The sequence below is a fragment of the Solanum dulcamara genome, chromosome 8, assembly GCF_947179165.1.
Source record: "Solanum dulcamara chromosome 8, daSolDulc1.2, whole genome shotgun sequence".
Classification (NCBI taxonomy): Eukaryota; Viridiplantae; Streptophyta; class Magnoliopsida; order Solanales; family Solanaceae; genus Solanum; species Solanum dulcamara.
This window is the reverse complement of record NC_077244.1, coordinates 10,231,811-10,252,010: the sequence shown is the minus strand read 5'-3', so window position 1 is coordinate 10,252,010 and position 20,200 is coordinate 10,231,811. Positions and strand designations below refer to the sequence as shown.

At 36.1% G+C, this 20,200-nt stretch overlaps 1 protein-coding gene across 1 annotated transcript; it reads right to left on the bottom strand.

Annotated features, from left to right (window-relative positions):
• Window positions 1–3,391: 3,391 nt before the first annotated feature.
• On the bottom strand, window positions 3,392–4,867 carry LOC129899790 (uncharacterized). Its single transcript, XM_055974805.1, has 2 exons — window positions 4,634–4,867; window positions 3,392–3,640 (listed from the first exon to the last, which is right to left on the bottom strand). The coding sequence occupies exons 1-2, from the start codon at window positions 4,865–4,867 to the stop codon at window positions 3,392–3,394; spliced, it is 483 nt and encodes a 160-aa protein (XP_055830780.1).
• Window positions 4,868–20,200: the final 15,333 nt, after the last annotated feature.

Genomic DNA, 20,200 nt, shown 5'->3' with positions numbered 1-20,200 from the left:
AGAGGTTTATAAATTTATTGTATATGGGGAAGTTCATGAAAAAATGAAGAAATTACGCGAAAATGAAGAAACCTTGCAGGTTATTAGCTCAAGAAAATTATATTAGAATAAATAATGAGATTGACTCTCTTTATGCATGGTCATTAAAAGGGTTTAATTTGCAGGTGACACCGAGAAGTAAACCACATGTGCGCGGTAAAAAATTGATCAAACATTATGTAGTTGGAACATGTACTGAATCTTGCAAAGGGGTTTACATAAAAAATCGGGGAGAACCTAACTACTTATCCGAACGTGATATCCCTTCAAACATTGGTAAGAAACGTTAAAAAAGTGACAATAAAATATATAGTTTCTCAATATATTGGTATTATTATTGATGTTTTCACATTCATTGTCCCTGCCCTAGTTGATTCTTATAGTTTTATGTTTTTTTATGGCCAGGGAAAAACAGAAAAAGAGAAAACAAAGATTTATATGGACATCAACAGGTGACCTTGGGAGAAGATGCAACACATGTGAACTCAGGAGATGCTGCATTAAGTAGTCATGTACACTCTTTTCTTTACCTTTGGGATTTTGAGCTCATACCTGGAGGCACAAAATGAAAAACTTACCTAGAAAAATTATAATTGTATTAGTTATTCAACTGAATATTGATGAAAGTTATTTGTGTTAGGTTATTTATGAAAGATATTGAATTCTAACTTTGTATTTGTGCATTATGCATAAATATTTGGTTTTCCCATTTCTAAGACTAACAATTTTGTTTAGAAAAACTTATAGTGCTCCTTTTGTCCCAATATTATTGTTCATATTCATAATCTAAAATATAATAAATTGGTTAAAATATTGATTGAAATTTTATAACTTTATTAAAAGACTCTATAATGGACAAGATTGTTATTTTGTTATAGATATAGTGAGTGTCTTTATTTTAAAGAAAAGTTATGAGTCCTAACTTTGGAACCAAGTCATTTTTTCCCTATAAATAAAGAGGTTTTCTACATCGTAAATTTATCCTTCAAGAAATATAACAAGTATTCTCTCTCCTATCTACTATATTCTTCTTCTTATTTTATAGTTTTATAACAAAGTATAAACATGAGACTGTCCTCGATCCTCAAAACACTATCTGAATCAAGTCTAGCCTCTGTGGCTTCACCCGGCAATACCTTATCTCGAATGAGATATAATAAGTTCTCATTATCAAACTGTTGCTCCCGATTCTGCTCAACTAAAGAGGAGCATGCCTCAATAAAAGCAATAAAACCTCCACTCTCATCAGATACCTGCAACCGTAGAAAGTTGATGGCTAATCTCTGAACATCCCTATCCAAGGGCCTCCTGTCAACACTACACATGGCGAGGCTCCCCATACTAGGAGTCCTTCTACTCAAAGCATCGGCCATCACATTGGCCTTTTCCGTATGATACAAGATAGACATATCATAGTCCTTCAGTAACTCAAGTCATCTACACTGTCTTAAATTTAGATCCCTCTAATTGAAGATTTCGGTGACCGATGAATACCTCAAAATGCATGATTTCACAAAAGCACACAAAAGGGTACTTGGTATTACAAGTAATATAGTGGCTCCTTTTCCGAACTAAATTGTCAAACCCAAAGGACTTTAATCAAGTGTGACAAATATTTTCAATTGACTAAATTGTTCGCGTGTGTCGCAAAAAGTTGATTTCAATTATAGTGTCTACTACTTTATTAAAACTACTATTAAGAAACAGTTCAGCAAATCAGTGAGTTGTAATCAAATGAGTAATTAGTTCCAGGGTTGTAGCACTTGCAGAATTTAGTTCTAACATACTCCACTTTGACATTTAATGGGTCTTTCAATTACTGATTTATAGGGTTGATTTTATAATTATGGTCTGTCGACTTCTAATTGCCTTGATAGCCTAACTACATCATTGAGCGGGGTTAGGAATGAACCAACACAGATGCATTAATCCTATCTTCCTATCTAATAACCAAGTAGGGTGTATAGGTATGTGTCACGGGCATCCTATACACAAATTATCCTAGGCGATTCTAGAAAAAACACACTCCTTATATTCTAGTGTTCTATCTTCCTTTCGTCTCTTGAGTTCTGGATAGATAACTAATATATTTAAATTTTGATTAGACATTAAAATAATATAAATTAGAATATAAGAGCAATTATATGAAAGACACCATTTTCAACCAAAACAAACTATATTAAAACCTTCATCTTGTGGCTACAACCCTAGAACAAGGGATTTTAGCCTCTAATAATGTTTGAAAGATTCCAAATCACAATAAATAGTATAAAAAAGCAACTTACAAATAAAAGAAAAGAAGAAATAAAATTCTAAGGGAGTTCTCCTTTCGTTTTCCTTTGTGAAAACATCCAATAAAAATTGAATGTTTTAAAATAAAATACAAGTGGAATATTTATAGCCTCAAAAAATGCAAAGTTTCAACCCTATATGAAGTCCGCGATGTGGAGATGTTCCTGCATAGTGTAATTTTGTATTTTTCTTCTTCGGAAGATTTTCCTCTATTCAAAACTAGGTCCGCGATGCAGACCTTGTGCATACTCCACTTTTTAGCCAAATAAATACTAAATGTTGGAATTAAATGGATGGAGCTAATTGCGCGACGTGGACACACTTTGGCATGGTGTATTTCCTTCACCTTTGTTCCTAACTTCTATTTTAAGTTGTGCTTTCAATTGAACTATCTTTTGAACTTCCATTCTTTCTCAATAAGTCCTGAAAGTTTCTAATCATTTTGGTTAGCTATGTTCACACACAAGTATTCTAAAAATGAATTAAACTATAAGAATTTTCTCTCAAGTGAACATGGCTTATTTTGGCTATTGGATTCATAAACGCATCCAAGATCACCACTGTAATCCTCCATGATCTCCATCATATGTAGATGAATAGAAACTTTGTAGAACCAGTTAGACCTCGGATTTAGGCACACATCTCCTTATCATTCGATTAACACCTTATTTGAACAAGTAAGGTTCTTCCCATATATAGAATTTTTTTCAAACATTAGCCTCTTTTTTGTTGAGTTTTCTTTAGGGGGAAACACTCCACTCACTATGTAGTTCATAATATCTGCATATCATGGGAGTTCTTTGACCTCTAATGCCAACAACTACTCATCTTGAAACTCTTACTTTATCGACCTTTGTGCACCCACATGTGACGAATCCTCTACCTTGGATAATTGGTCTGCTATCTGATTTTTGCATCCCTTCGTATCTTTGATTTATACATCAAATTCTTGGAGCAGGAGGATCTATCTTATTAATCTGGTTTTGGCATATTTTTTGTTGAACAAGTTCCTGAGAGCTACACGGTCAGTATAAACAATCACTTTCGTACCTACCAGGTATTAGCAGAATTTATCAAATGCATAGACCAATGCAAGCATCTCCTCCTCTGTCATAATATAATTAGCCTGAGCTGAGTCCAGAGTCTTGCTGGCATAGTAGATAGAATAAAATATTTTCACCTTCCTTTGTCCTAGCACTGCTCCGACTAATATGTCGCTCGCATCGCACATCAACTCAAAGTATAGCTCCCAGTCAGGAGCTATCAGGATTTGGGCTTCAATCAATCTCTTCTTCAACAGTTCAAAGGCCTACAAATAGTTATCACTAAAAATAAATTTTACCTTCTTTTCCAACAAGTTGTACATGGGTTTGGCAATATTTGAAAAATCTTTAATGAATCACCGATAAAATGCGGCATGACCTAGGAAACTTCAGACACCTTTTACTGAGACTGGTGGTGGGAGCTTGTCAATCACTTCATCTTTAGCTCTATCTACCTCTAGACCATCTTTAGAAACTTGGTGTCCCAATACAATTCCCTTCTTTACAAAGAAATAACATTTTTTCCTATTGAGGATGATATTCATTTCCTCACACCATGCTAATACCTTCTCTAAATTGTTTAAATATAGATCAAAAGATTCTCCAAATACTGAAAAGTCATCCAGAAAGATTTCTACAAACTCTTCCACCATATCATGGAAGATAGCCATTATGAATCTCTAAAATAAGTGGCAGGGGCATTGCAAAGACCAAATGGCATATGCTTAAATGAATATGTACCATAAGGACATATGAACATTGTCTTTTTCTGGTCCTCCCAGTGCAATGGTAATCTAGTTATAGCCTGAGTATCCATCTAAGAAGCAATAATACTTTTGGCTTGCTAACTTGTCGAGCATTTGATCAATAAATGGCATAGGGTAGTGATCTTTCCTCGTGGCATCATTTAACTTTCTGTAATCCATACATATGCTCCATCCATTCACTGTTCTTGTAAGTATTAACATTTTCTTCTCATTAGTCACAACAATCATTCCCCCTTTCTTTGGTATATACTAAACTAGGCTTACCCACTTACTATCAGAAATTGGGTATGTTATGCCTTCATCTAGCCACTTAATTATCTCTTTGTTCACTACCTCTTTCATAACAGAGTTTAACTGGCATTGTGGTTGTGCACTAGCCTTATGTACCTCTTTTATGAAAATCCTATGCATGCACAAAGCTAGACTAATACTATGAAGATCAGCCATTTGCCCGCCAACAACCTTCTTTTACCTTTTTAAAACATTAAGTACTTCTGCAACCTGCTTATCCAATAAAGATGATGAGAGAATTACAGGTAAAGTATTGTTGACACCAAGAAAAGCATACCTGAGATAGGCTAGAAGTGGCTTCAATTCCAAGTTAGGAGCTTCCTCTATAGATGGTTTGGGTGAAGGACCCAATTTTCTATTTAATGTCTCTGCATTCTTCTTCCACATGGTGACATTTGGAATGTCAAGCACACCAGCTATCTCTTTAGCTTCCATGTCACCTTAAATATTTTGACCCATCAAAACTCTTTCTAAAAGGTGTTTTGCTAAAAATCATTGAGGTGGCACTTCTTCATCTATGTCAGTTATAGCAGAGAACTCTTTATAGAATGTAGGCAACTTCAGTGCCTGGTATACATCAAACACCTTAACTTTGTTATGTAATCTCATAGTTAATCTACCTACAACCACATCAATAAGTGCACCCCTTGTTGCTAAGAAAAGGATGCCCCAAGATAAAAGGGACCTCTAGATGAGGATCAAAATATAATACAAAGAAATAAACAAGAAAGATTAGGGATCCTACTTGAACTAACACATCCTTAGTAATACCATTAGGTCTAGCTAAAGAACGATCAGCTAATTGTAACAAAATGGTAGTTGGTTTAGGTTCTTAGAAGCCCGATTTCTTAAGCATAGATATAGGCATCAAGTTTATACTTGTACCTAGGTCACAGAGGCCTCTTCCACTACTGCACTTACAAATGGTTACCTGTACCGTAAAACTACCTGGATTTGTTTTCTTAGCTGATAGGTTTACTTTGTTTTAAGATTCTTGAACTACACTCTTCAGTGAATGCCACTGTTTCAAACTCAACTAACTTTCTCTTGTTGGCTATAATATATTTGAGAAACTTGGCATATTTGGGAATACCCTGGAACACATCAATGAAAGGAAAGTTAATTTGAACCTATTTAAGCATATCTATGAATTTTTCAAAACATTCCTCCTCCTTCTTCTTTTAAATTTTTTTGTGGGAATTGAGGAGGTGGTTGTCTTTTTCTCTTGATCCTTATATGGTATGCTAGGCTCACCAGCTTCAACCTCTATAGCTTTACCTTTACCTTCACTACCTATTGTTTGTCGCGCTAGCTCAGCTAGTGGTCGTCCACTTCGTGTGATCATAACATTTACCTGCTTGGGGTTTGGATCAATGTTACCTGGTAACCCACCTTGAGGGAGAGAATTTTGAGCACTTGCTAGCTTTCCCACGTGCTTCTCTAAATTTTGAGTAGTGATTTTATACTGGCAAACGTCTGCAACTAGCTTAGCTAGGTCATCCATGAGTTTCTTATGAATGTCTTCCACGCTAATATTTCCTACACTACTTGATTGTTGGTTGCTCTATACTTGCTGATTGTAATGCTGGCTTCCTCCCTATTGTATATATTTTCCTTGTCCATGGTGCTGATTTTGTTGGTTTCCCCCTAAGAAAGTTTGGATGGCTTCTCCAACTGGGTTTATAAGTATTGCAATAATTTTAATGGCCTCCACCCCTCTGTGCGTTCCCTTTGAAATTTACCTATTTAGGATTTGCACCACAATATTCTGCCAAGTGTTTACTACTTCCACACACTTCACACCATAGTTTGTGGTGTTGAACTATATTTACTAGAGCCTGTTTCTACCCCAAAGCTAAGTTGTTGAAGTGAGTAGATCTTATTTTTTGAATTGTTGCAATTTGCACTATCAAAGCTGTCACAACATTTACCTCAAGCATGCCTGCCTATTTTTGGTAAAAAAGCCTAGAGTTTACTCCATTCCATTATGGATTTCTTCAGCAATTTGTAGAGCTCATTATATGCCTTCTCCAAAGACTCTCCACCTGCAACTGAATCAACAAGAATTTTGGTGTTGGGTTCCAATTCTTCAATGAAGGTATAGACCAATACCTCGTTAGCTTGGTGATGACGAGGAAAGTTAATGAGTGAATCCGTCCCAGTCTTGGTATAAATTTTCACCCAACTTCTATTTAAAGCTCAGTATTCCAGCTCTTAACTTTGCTGTCTTCCCCGAAGGAAAGAACCTGATTAAAAATTTGCAAGCCAAATCGTTCCATGTAGTAATAGAATTGGGTGGTTCTGACTTCAACCACTTTCTAGCCTCCCCCAATAGACTCCAGTTGGTGTATAAGTGTCATTGATTTCCAGCAAGTTCTACTTATAGACTTGGGGATCTTCATGATGAAACCCCATGAACTTCCCATTAGTGTGCAACAATTGAACCATGTTCTGTTTCAGTTCAAATCTTTCTCCAGCTGGTGGTTTCTAAATGCTGGAGCTGACATTCTCTGTGAGTGGGACTACAACATCACTACTGTCCTAGATGCCATATTCGCAGGGACCTTTACAAACATGTCATTATTATCACCCAGATTGACTTGTGGTACTAGGCATAGAGCAGCTGCTCTTCTACTTTGCTAATGTAGAAATCTCTTAGTTGAGCTAGCGGTTCTATAATGTTCCCACTTCTTTCTAGTGTGCCTTTGCAAATTTTCCTGCAAGAAAGCACAGATAAGATCAAGTTCTTAACCTAGCACCAAAAACTAAGAAACACTGAAAATAAATAATTGCCAAATTTAAAGTACCTGACAACAGCGCCAAAAAATTGTTGTCACCAAAGCACACATAAGTGTACGTGGTCTTACAAGTAATATAATTGCCCCTTTCAGAATCAGATTGTTGAACCCAAAGGACTTTAATCAGGCATGAGTAATATTTTCAATTGACTAAATTATTCACGTGTATTGCAAAAGTCAATTTCAATTATATTGTCTACTAATTTATTAAAACTTGCAGGCTTCAAGTCTAATATACTTCACTTTGACATGTAATGGGCCTTTCAATTACTGATTTATAGGGTTGATTTTATAATTATGGTATCTCGACCTCTAATTGTGTATTTATGTAGACAACCTAACTACATCGTTGAATGGGTATAAGCATGAACCAACACAGATGTTTTAATCCTACATATTATATAGTAACCAAGTATGGTGTATAGGTATGTATCACGGGCATCCTATACATGAATTATCCTAGGCAATTCTAGAATAAACATATTCCTTATATTCTAGTATTATATTTCCCTTCTATCTCCCAAGTTCTGGATAGACAACTAATCTATTCTAATGTTGATTAGGAATTAAAAATGTATAAATGAGAATATAAGAGCAATTATATGAAAGAGATCATTTTCAACCAAACCAAACTATATGAAAACCTTTATCTCATGGCTACAACCCTAGAACAAATGATTTTAGCCACTCATAATGTTTGAAAGAATCCAAAATATAATAAATAGCATAAAAAAGCAACTTACAAATGAAAGAGAAGAAGAAATAAAACCCTAGGAGAGTTCTTATTTCATCTTCCTTCGTCAAAACGTCTAATAAAAGCTGAATGTTTTAAAATAAAATAAAAGTGGACTATTTATAGTTTTAAAAAAGTGAAGTTTCAACCTCTGTAATGAAGTCCGAGATGCGGACATGTTCCTACATAGAGTAATTTTGAATTTTTTTCTTTGGCAGATTTTCCTCTATCTAGAACCAAATTTTCCCCTACCCTTTTTGGACACGCTTTGCCATGGTGTATTTTCTTCACATTTGTTTTCAACTTCTCCTTTAAGCTCCTCTTTCAACCCAATCATATTTTGAACGTCCATTCTTTCTCATTAAGCCATGAAAGTGCCTACTTATGTTGGTTAGGTTTATTCACACACAAGTATTCTGAAAAATGAATAAATCTATAAGAATTTGCTCTCAAACTCTACTATGAACATGAGTTATTTTGTCTATTGGATGCTGCATCTAAGATCCATGTACACCGTACAAGTAATGATGCCATGGTTTCAACATAAACACCACCTCAGCTAACTCCAATTCTCGAGTAGGGTAGTTCTTTTGATGAGCCTTCAATTGTCTAGAAGCATTGGCAACCACCTTTACTTTTTCCATAAAAACTCCACCTATACGAACTCTGGAAGTATCACAATACACGGTGAATTCTACACCCTCCTCGGGTAAGGTCAAAATAGGAGTTATAGTCAATAAAATCTTAAGCTTTTGAAAGCTCGTCTCACACTAATCAGACCAATGGAAATTTACTACCTTCTAAGTCAATCTAGTCAATTAGAGTGCAATAGTAGAGAATCCCTACACAAAGCATCGGTAATAACCAGCTAACCCCACAAAATTCTGAATCTCAGTAGGGGAAGTAGGCCTAGTCAAGCCTCTAACTACCTCAATCTTTGCAGGTTCAACCCTAATACCCTTTTTGGACACACGTGTCCTAGAAATGCAACAAAATCAAGCTAAAAATCACATTTAGAGAACTTCGCATATAACTTCTACTCTATCAATTTTTGAAGCACAGATCTCAAATAAAAAGAATGATCCTCTTATGTATTTGAATACACCAAGATATCATCAATTGAAATAATTACTATGGAGTCCAGATAGGGACGAAACACCCCTTCCATAAACTCCATGAACGCTGCTGGGGCGTTAGTCAGCCTAAAAGATATAACAAGAAACTTATAATGGGCATAATGGCTATAGAAAGCTTTTTGAGAAATATCTGATGGCCTAATGCTCAGCTGATAGTACCCGAATCTCAAGTCAATCAAAGAGAACATGGATGCTCCCTGAAGTTGATCAAATAAATCATCAATATGAGAAAGAGTATACTTGTTCTTGAAAATCACCTTGTTCAATTGTCTATAGTCAATGTATATCCTCATGGACCCATCCTTCTTCTACACAAACAGAACCGGTGAACCCCAAGGTGACACACTAGGGAAAATAAATCCCTTACTCAATAAGTCCTGTAATTTATCCTTTAACTATTTTAACTCATCTGGAGACATACGATATGCATGAATAGAAATGGGATTAGTCCCCGACTCTAAGTCAATAGCAAAGTCAATGTTCCAATCTAGAGGAACTCCAGGTAGATTAGTAGGGAGCACATCGGCAAACTACTGAACCACGGGATTAGACTGCATAAGAGGTGACTCAATGCTAGTATCCCAAATACAAGCTGAATAATAAACACACCCTCTATCAATCAATATCTTAGCATGCATATAAGGGATGACCTTACTAAGATAAGAACTACTAGTACCCTTCCACTCAATACTAGGGATATCAGGTATCGCTAAGCTAATAGTCTTTGCATAGAAATCTAGAGTAGCACGATTAAGAGAAAGCCAATCCATACTATAAGACCCTAGAGTTGGAAAGAAAAAAAAATGAGGAAAAAAATTTGAAATTCCTAAAACATGCAGCTTTTGGCACTAGATGGTCTTCACGGGACCCACTATGGGCCAAGAAGAGGACCATGAGCCGTGTAGGGCCATCATGGTCCATGCCTGTCCAAATGGGTCCAAAGGTGAGGACTACTAAGGGCCACTATGAGCAGTGGTACGGAAAACACACCATTATGGCTTCCGTGGTGGACACTTCTGTAGGCCTCCTGTCAGAATCCTATCGATGACCAATTTTTATAGAACATGATGACCTCCACAGACCATAAAGGTCTCTGTAGAGGAGGTCCTAAAATAATCCCTATAATCTCCAAAAATACAAGTTTAAAGCAACCACCACAAAGGACCACGACAGGTCATTGTGGGTTCGTGGTGTGTAGCCTTCCTAAACCCTTTCAAAAATTCCCAAGTACCTCACCACGGAGGGGACCACAGACCATGGTACCTTTAATGGTATGTGGTGATGGTCAGTCATGAGTTTTAGATTCAGATTTAAAGAGGGTTATTTTTGTCCTTTCCCTATATCTCATTAATGAATGTGGACGGTTTTAGGGACTAAATTTCTAATTATTAATCAACCTAAAGTCTTCTAACCCTCTTATTCTCAACATAACTCTCAAAACCACATGGAATCCCAACAAATGCTTCTCAATTCTCTTGTGATTTCTTTAATTAAAAGCCCTAATTTTATGATATGCATTGAGTTTTCTCAAGTATGATATTCTTCAAGGTTAATTGCCTAATTATGCATAATTTATATCATATTACATGTTTTCATGTTAAATTTCTATGACCCATGCTATATGCCAGTTTTAATTATTATTTATAAGATATGTTCATGATTTTCAAGTTATTTCAATGAAAAGCTTATGAACAAGTTTTAAGAAGCTTTATGAAAAGATGATTATGAATGCCTTATGAAGGATTATGAATAATGTTTTAATGATGTTTCAAGCAAGTGCATGTAAGAGCGACCTAGGATCCTTAATGAGGAAGGTGACCTAAGAACCTAACTAATAATGTCTATCTGAGGAAGAATGTGTAATGATAGAAGGCCTATACCCACATTGCATGACGATGAATTAAATAAAAGGGTGACTCAAGATCCTTCATGGTGACTTAAGACCTTAATGAAAAAGGCGACTTAAGACCATAATGGAAAGGTGACTTGAAATCCTTAATGAGCTATTCCTATGAACATGTTTATGAAGTATGATTATGAAAAAGCATATGATTTATGCAAGCATGATTTATTCTTTTAATTATGATATGTATTCCATGGGTTTATATACATAGATCCGAGTGGACTTTGAGGTGGAGATAGGATTTTCAATATGTCCTAGCTAGTGGATCCACATATAGAACACGATGATATTAATTGGATGGATCTTATCTTGGTAATTAGCCTACCCCCTTCTCAATGTGGGTATCATCGGATTTTATGTAATAGACCGCATGGTCTTAATATCGATTACAGTTATCTCCCATATATGTAAGTACTATGGTGGTGTTTATGATGTTTTGATGCATTGACCGATGAGTTAAATGTTTTGTATGATTTCATGGCCTTACTCATGCCTCAAAGATATTGGTCTTGAATCCATGATTCATATTGATTATGTACAATGATTATTGTTCATGCATATTCTCACATACTTAGTGAATTCCATATCCTAACACATACTTTTTGCCTACATTGCATCATAACGTAAGGGCCGGCGATCACGTTCATCCTTTTCCTGCTCATTGTTAGAGTTTTTCTATTAGCTTATTGTGGTAAGTCCTCATATTCCAAGTATGAGACATTTACTTCTTACGATTTTATGACTTTCTTTACATATTTTTTGGGTGAGCTAGGAGATTGTCTTACATACCCATCTAGTAGTAGAAGCATGTTAGATATGATGCAGTCCACGTTGTCGTTTCTCATTTTGAGACTTATGCGCTATTTTACATTATATTTCCATATCATTGGTTCTTGATTATTTACTTATGTACCTTGTGTAGGCTTATGAATGTTACGCTAAGAGGCTTGGTTGGAGTCCTTCGAGATTCTAATCATTGTGTTATGTCTAGGCCCTAGGTCGAGTGATGAAAAACTTGGTATCTAGGGATAAGGTTCAAGTATCTTAGGGAGTCTAACATGCCGCATCGAGCAGATTATTGTTCATAGATGTGATGGATGCCACATCTATGAATGGAAGGCTATGAGGAATCTTAGGAAATACTTCACTTCTATCATGATCTTATCATGCTATAAATTTAAACTCTGAGGTCATCTTCGCTAATGCTTTCTCTTACGATTTCAGAATCATGCCTCTACAACAATACCCCATTCGAAGGAATGTTGTTGATGAGGAGAAACATGGTCCAAATGACCCCATGAATGATCAAGTATCGAATGCAAAGTTTTAAGAAGCTTTTCATATGATAGCCCAAGTTGTAAGTGATCAAGTGAATCGGGGGGTAGTAGCTGCTCCAAATATGACTACTCTGGCTTCAAGAGTGAGAAACTTCATGAGGACCAACCCTCCCAAATTTCATGGATCTAAAGTTTATGCGGATACCCAAGATTTCGTGAATGAAATGTACTAGATAGTCGATATTCTTGGGGTATCTTCAGAGGATAAGGAAAAATTGGCAGCCTATCAATTCGAAAGCGTCGCTAAAGTTTGGTACACTCAATGGAAAGCAAAGAGGGTTAAAGAGAGTCCCATAGGTTGGGAAGAATTCAAAGTTGCTTTTCTTGATCACTTTTTTTGACTTAAGCTAAGGGAGGCGAACGTGTTGGAATTTATAAAACTCAAGCAAGGAAGCGTGAGTGTGAGGGAGTAAGCTATCAAATTCACAAAGTTGTCCAAATATGCTCCTTCCTTGGTTGCCAACTCTCATTCCCGACTGAGCAAGTTTATTGTGGGAGTGTCGGACTTAGTTATCAAAGAGTGCTGGACCATCATGCTTATAAAAGAGATGGACATCTCTAGGCTAATGACCTATGCCGAGAAAATTGAAAGAGAAAATATTAAGGAGAGAAGTTTGAGAGAGTACAAGAGAGCTCGGTATGAAAAAAGGTTTTCTCATAACAAATCTGGTGGAGGTAATGAACATTTCTGATGAGGTCAAAAGTTTAAAGTACAAGGTTTTTCACAAGCTTTGGGGAAAAGGTTTGACAATGATAAGGTCTCAAATTCCATGACACAAAGTGGTGTTAGTTGATCTACTTTTCCTAAGCATGTAAATTGTGGGAAATATTGTAGAGGTAAATGTATGGTTGGAACGGGTGCATGCATTGGATGTGGTAAGATGTGAAATAAGATTTTTGAGTGTCCTTACAAGGGAAAAGAGGGTTTCATCAAGGTCAAACTACTCAAGGGGAAATAATCCACAAGGTGGTGGCCCACACAAAATTAGATTCTATGCCCCTCAAGCTAGGCAAGAAGTTGACCAGTCTCCCGATGTTGTCATGGGTATGTTCAAAGTTATTAACTTTGATGTTTATACGTTACTAGATCCAGGTGCTACTCTATCATTTGTTACTCCTTATCTTTCTATGAGATTAATTATTAGTCCTGAGATCTTGCTAGAGTCTTTTTTCGCTCTATATTCCAGTTGGTGATTCAGTTGTGGATAAAATTATTTATAGAAATTGTTCAATTTATGTTTTTCATAAAGTCACCTTCATTGATCTAGTAGAGCTTGATATGACCGATTTTGATGCTATTCTTTCTATGTATTGGTATCATGCACGTTATGCCTTTATATGTTATAGAACCCATGTGGTTAAGGTTCAGCTTCTTAATGAGCAGTCCTAGAGTAGAAAGATAGTAATTTTGTGTTTAAGGGTCATTTTATTCCATGCCTCAAAGCTTGGAAAATGATTTCCAAGGGTTGCATTTATCACCTAGTTCGGGTTAGAGATACTAACTCCAAAACTCCTACTCTTGAGTTAGTTTCAGTTGTTAATGAATTTTCAGAAGTTTTCCCTGATGATCTCCTAGAAATTGATCTTCTTTCCGATACTCATCCTATCAGTATTCCTCTTTACCAAATGGAACTGGCAAAATTGAAAAAGTTAAAAGAATAGTTGAAGGATTTACTGGATAAGGGTTTCATTAGACTAAGTATATCTTCATGGGGTGCTCAGGATCTTTTCATCAGAAAGAAAGATGGTTCTATTCATATGTGTATTGATTATTGATAATGGAACAAAGGCACGATTAAAAAGAAGCATCCTCTTCCAAGGATTGATGACTAGCTCGATCAACTTCAAGGGGAAAAATACTTTCAAAGATTAATTTCCGATCGCGTTATCATCAACTCCAAGGGAATGTGATATTTTGAAGATGGCCTTTAGAACTTAGTGTGGTCACTTTGAATTCTTGGTTATGTGTTTTGGACTAACGAATGCCCTTGCAGTTTTTATGAATTTGATGAATAGGTTATTCAAGAAGTACTTGGATATGTTTGTGATTATCTTCATTGATTATAGTTTTATCTACCCACGAAGTAAGGAAGATCATACCAATCATTTAAGGATTGTTCTGCAAATCCTTAATTACCATCAGTTTTATACAAATTTTCGGTTAACATCAGTTGATTTCCTTTGTCATATTGTTTCTGGAGAAGGAATTATGGTTGATCCAAAGAAGACCGAGGCTATAAGAATAGGTCTAGACAATTGACTCTTTTCAATATTCGGAGTTTCTTAGGCTTAGACGGTTAATATAGACTGTTTGTGGAAGGTTTCTCTTCTATTGCATCGCCCTTGACTACTTTGACTCAAAAGAAGATTAAGTTCCAAGTGTCTGAGGCATGTGACAAAAGTTTTTAAGAGTTAAAGAAAAAGCTTACCTCGTCTGTAGTGTTGATTTTACTGGAAGGAACCGATGCTTTCATTGTGTATTGTGATGCTTCACGAGTTGGTCTTGGTTGTGTTCTAATGCAAAATAGCAACGTGATAGCTTATACTTAAAGGAAACTCAAAATGCATGATACGAATTACCCAACTCATGATTTGGAGTTGGTGGCAGTGGTTTCTCTTTGAAGTTGTGGAGGCACTATCTATATGGTGTCCATGTGGGTGTCTTTATAGATCACAAGAGTTTATAATATGTGTTCACTCAAAAGAATTTGAACCTTCGGCAAAGAAGATGACTTTAGTTGTTGAAGAATTATGATATGAGCGTGTTATACCATCTGGGTAAGGAAAATGTGATTGTCTATGCTATTAGTAGATTATCCATGAACAGTGTTACCCATATTGTGCATGAAAAGAAGAAAGTAGTTTGGGATGTGTACAGATTAGCCCATTTGGGTGTTCGATTGGTTGATTCTAATGATGAATGTGTTGTAGTGAAAAATGGTTCCAAGTCATCTCTTATTGCAGATGTACAGGTAATGCAAGATAGTGATCCTACTTTTGCTGAATTGAATAAAGTGGTTTTCGAAAAGGTCATTGATTCTTTCCCTAAAGGGGGAGATGGTGTTTTGAGATATCAAGGCTGATTGTATGTTCCGAATGCTTATGGCTTGAGAGATATAATATTGTCTGAAGCTTATAGTTCACAGTATTCTATTCATGCCTATTCCACAGAGATGTATCAATATTTGAGGGAAGTGTATTGGTTGAATGGTGTGACAAGAGATATTCTGGAATTCATGGCTAAGTGTCCTAATTGTCAACTAGTGAAAGTTGAGTATCATATATTAGGAGGTTTGGCTCAAGACATTGAGATTCCTACTTGGAAGTGGACAGCCTTGAATATGGAATTTGTTACTGGTTTGCCTCGTACACAAAGGTAACATGACTCTATTTGGGTGATTGTTGACCAAATGACTAAGTCAACTCATTTTCTTCCTGTTAAGACTTCATATACGACCGAGGATTATGCTAGATTAAACATTCGAGAGTTGGTTAAGCTTAATGGTGTCCCTTTGTCTATCATTTGGAATTGAGATACTCAGTTTACATCGTAATTTTAGAGACTTTCCAAAAGGGTCTAGGTACGTAAGTGAAGCTTAGTACAACTTTTAAACCTCGTTATAATGATCAGGCCGAGCTATCTATTCAAACATTAGAGGATATGTTGAAGAATGCGTTATCAATTTTAAGGGATATTAGGATGACCATTTTCCATTTTGCTTATAATAACAATTATTATTTTAGCATTGAGGTGGTTTTTTTGAGATTTTGTATGGTAGGAGGTGTAGATCTCCTATCAATTTTTTTGAAGTTGGTGAAGTTGATTTGATAGGACCTGAGTTGGTATTTCAGTCTATAGAGAAGGTTAGACTCATTAGTGAAAGATTGAAAATAGCCCAAAGCCGACAAAAGTCCTATTCGGATGTGAGAAAAAGGAAATTTGAATTTGAGGTGAATGATTGGGTTTACTTGAAAATTTCACTTATGAAGGGTGTAATGCATTTTTGTAACAAAGGGAAACTCAGTCCCTATTGTATTGGCCCAAATCATATTTTGAGGCGGATTGGTAAGGTAGCTTATGAGTTGGATTTGTCTTCTAAATTAACATCGGTGCATCCGGTGTTTCATGTGTACTTATTGAGAAAGTATGTTGGTGATCCTAGTTCTGTTGTGCCATTCGAAAATATTGAGTTAAATGTTAAAATCTTGGACCAGCAAGTTAGAATGTTGAGGAACAAGAAATAGCTTCACTTAAAGTGTTACGAGGGAACCAAGAGGTTGAGGGTGCTACATGGGAAGACGAAGCAAATATGATGTCCCGATATCCTTATTTCTTTCCTTCCATGTCTAGTTGAGGTATTTAGTTCCTTCATGATCCATTTAGCCTAAATCATATGTTTCAGTTATTCTCATGGTCTCATATGCATTTCAGGTTCATAAAATGAGTTTTAAAGTTATGTTTTAACTTGAGATTGAAAATTTCATGTGTTATGCATTCTCGAGGTGTTTTACATTCATGTTGGGCTGCTATGTCCCTTTTATATTTCATTCATGCTAGCTTGAGTCTCATTCGAGGATGAATGTTCCCAATGGTGAGATATTGTAAGACATCGGAAGTTGGAAAGATAGAAAAAGAGAAACAAAAGATGAAATTCCTGAAAAATACAGCTTTTAGCACCAGATGGTCTTCACGGGACCCATTATAGCCATGAAGAGGACCATGAGATATGTAGGTTCACCATGGTCCATGCCCAGCCAAATGGTTCCAGAGGTGAGGACCATGAGAGGCCATCACAAGCCAAGGGTTATTTTTGTCCATTCCATACATATCATTAAGTAATGTGGACGGTTTTAGGGACTAAATTTCTAACTATTAACCACCCTAAAGTTTTCTAACCCACTCAGTCTTAACATAAATCCCAAAACCCCAAAACCTTCACTCCTAAGTTTTCTCTCAAAGTTTTCTTCTCTCTCAAACCATTCAAAAGGGTTCTTCAAGGTTAAGCTTTCAATATCTGCAATTTAGGGCTAATCAATATTAAGATATGTGGGACTTCATCCATGGGCACCTTTTACCCATGGAATCCCAACAAATTCTTCACAATTCTCTTATGATTTTTTCAATTAAAACCCCTAAATTTATAATATGTATTGGGTCTTCTCAATTATGATATTCTTCAAGGTTAATTGCCTAATTATGCATGATTTATATTTTGTTGCATTTTATCAAGTTGAATTTCTATGAGCCATGCTATATGCTAGTTTCAATTATGATTTATGTGATATGTTCATTATTTTTAAGTTATTTTAATGAAAAGATTATGAACAAGTATTAGGATGCTTTTTGCAAAGATTATTACGAATGACTTATGAAGGATTATGAATAATGTTTTAATGATGTTTCAAGAAAGTGCATGTAAGGGTGACTTAGGATCCTTAATGAGAAAGGTGACCTAAGACCATAACTCATAATGTCTGTAAGAGGAAGAATTTGTAATGATGGGAGGCCTACGCCCACATTGCATGATGATGAATTAAATGAAAGGGTGACTCAAGATCCTTCATGGTGACTTAAGACCTTAAAGGCGCCTTAAGACCATAATGGAAAGATGACTTGAGATCCTTAATGAGCTATTCCTGTGAACATATTTATGAAGTATGATTAAGAAAAAGCTTATGATTTATGCAAGCATGATTTATGATTTTAATTATGATATGTATTCTGTGGGTTGATCTACTTAGCACCGATTGGACTTTGAGGTGGGGGCCTGACCTAAGACCTAGTAGCAACTTCTTGTCTCCTAAATTACGTTGCCACCATAGGATTGTCAATATGTCCTAGCCAGTGGATCCACATATAGAACACGATGATATTCATTGGATAGAGCTTAGCTTGGCAAGTAGACTCCCCTTTCTTGATATGGGTATCATCAGATTTTATGTAATAGCTCTTATGGTCTTAATGTCCATTACGGTTATATGCCACATATGTAAGTACTATGATGATGTTTATGATGTTTTGATGCTTTGACCGATGAAATAAATATTTTATATGATTTCATGGCTTTACTCATATTTCAAAGATATGGGTCTTGAATCCATGATAGATATTTATTATGTCCAATGATTATTTTTCATGCATATTCTCACATACTTAGTGCATTCCATGTACTAACACATATTTTTTTCTTATATTGTATCATAATGTAGGGGCTGGTGATCACGTTCATCCTTTTCCAACTTATGGTTAGAGTTTTGCTATTATTTTATTATGGTGAGTCCTCATGTTCCGAGGATAAGACATTTACTTCTTACGAGTCTAAGACTTTCTTTACATTTTGTTTTGGGTGAGCTATGAATTTGTCTCACCTCCCCATCTAGTAGTAGAGATATATTAGATATGATAAAGTCTATGTTATCATTTCTCTTTTTGATATTTATGCTCTATTTGCCATTATGTTTCTGCGTCATTGATTCTTGTTTATTTATTCAAATACCTTATGTAGGATAATCAATGTTACACTAAGAGGCTTGATTGGAGTCCTTTGGGATTCTAATAAACATGTTATGGGTAGGCCATAGGTCAAGTCATAACAAACTTGGTACCAGAGCATAAGGTTCAAGTGTCTTAGGGAGTCTAACATGCCGCATCGAGTAGAGTCTTATTTATTGGTGTGAAGCGTGCCACATCTATGAATGGGAGGCTATGAGGTATATTAGGAAACACTTTAGTTTTTTCATGATCTTACTGTGCTATAGAGTTGAACTCTAAGGTTTCCTCTTCTAACACTTTCTCTTTGCAATTTCAGAATCATGCCTCCGTGAAGATACCCTATTCGAAGGACTATTGTTGATGAGGAGGAACATACTCCAAATGACCTCATGAATGATCAAGTGTCAATTTCAGAGTTCTCGAGCGGCTTTTCAGATTCTAGCCCAAGTTGTATTACTCAAGTGAATCGAGGGTGGTAGCTCCTCTAAATATGACAACTCCGGCTTTAAGGGTGAGAGACTTCATGAGGATGAACCCTCCTGAATTTCATGGATCCAAAGTTGATTAGTATCCCCAATATTTTGTGTATGAGTTGTACAAAATAGTCGATATCATGGGGGTATCTTGAAAGGATAAGGAAGAATTGGTGGCCTATCAATTCAAAGGTGTCTCTCAAGTTTTGTACACTTAATGGAAAACGGAAAGGGTTGAAGATGGTCCCATAGGTTGGGAAGAGTTCAAAGTTTCCTTTTTTGATCACTTTTTCCCATTTAAGCTAAAGGAGGCGAACATGTTGGAATTTATGAAACTCAAGCAAGAGAGCAAAAGTTTGTGGGAGTATGCCCTCAAATTCACAAAGTTGTCCAAATATGCTCCTTCCTTGGTAGCCGACTCTTGTACTTGATTGATCAAGTTTATTTCAAGAGTGTCGAAATTGGTTATGAAAGAGTGTTAAACCACCATGCTTATCAAAGAGATGGAAATCTCTAGACTAATGACCTATGCAGAGTAAATTAAAGGAGAAAAGATTAAGGAGAGAAGTGTGAGAGAGTCCAAGAGTTCTCGGTATGAAGGAAAATTTTCTCACAGTAAATTCGGTGGAGGTAATGAAAGTTTTTGACAAGTCGAAACGTTTCAAGGCAAAGGATCTTCACAATATTTGGGGAAAAGGTTTGACAAAGATAAGGTCTCAAATTCATAGGCACAACGTGGTGTTAGTGGATCTACTTTTCTAAGTGTGCAAATTACTGGAGAAATCCTGTAGGTAAATGTATGGTTGGAACGGGAGCATGCTTTGAATGCGGTATGATAGGGCAAAAGATTTCCGAGTGTCCTAACAAAGGAAAAGAGGAGTGTCCTCAAGGTCAA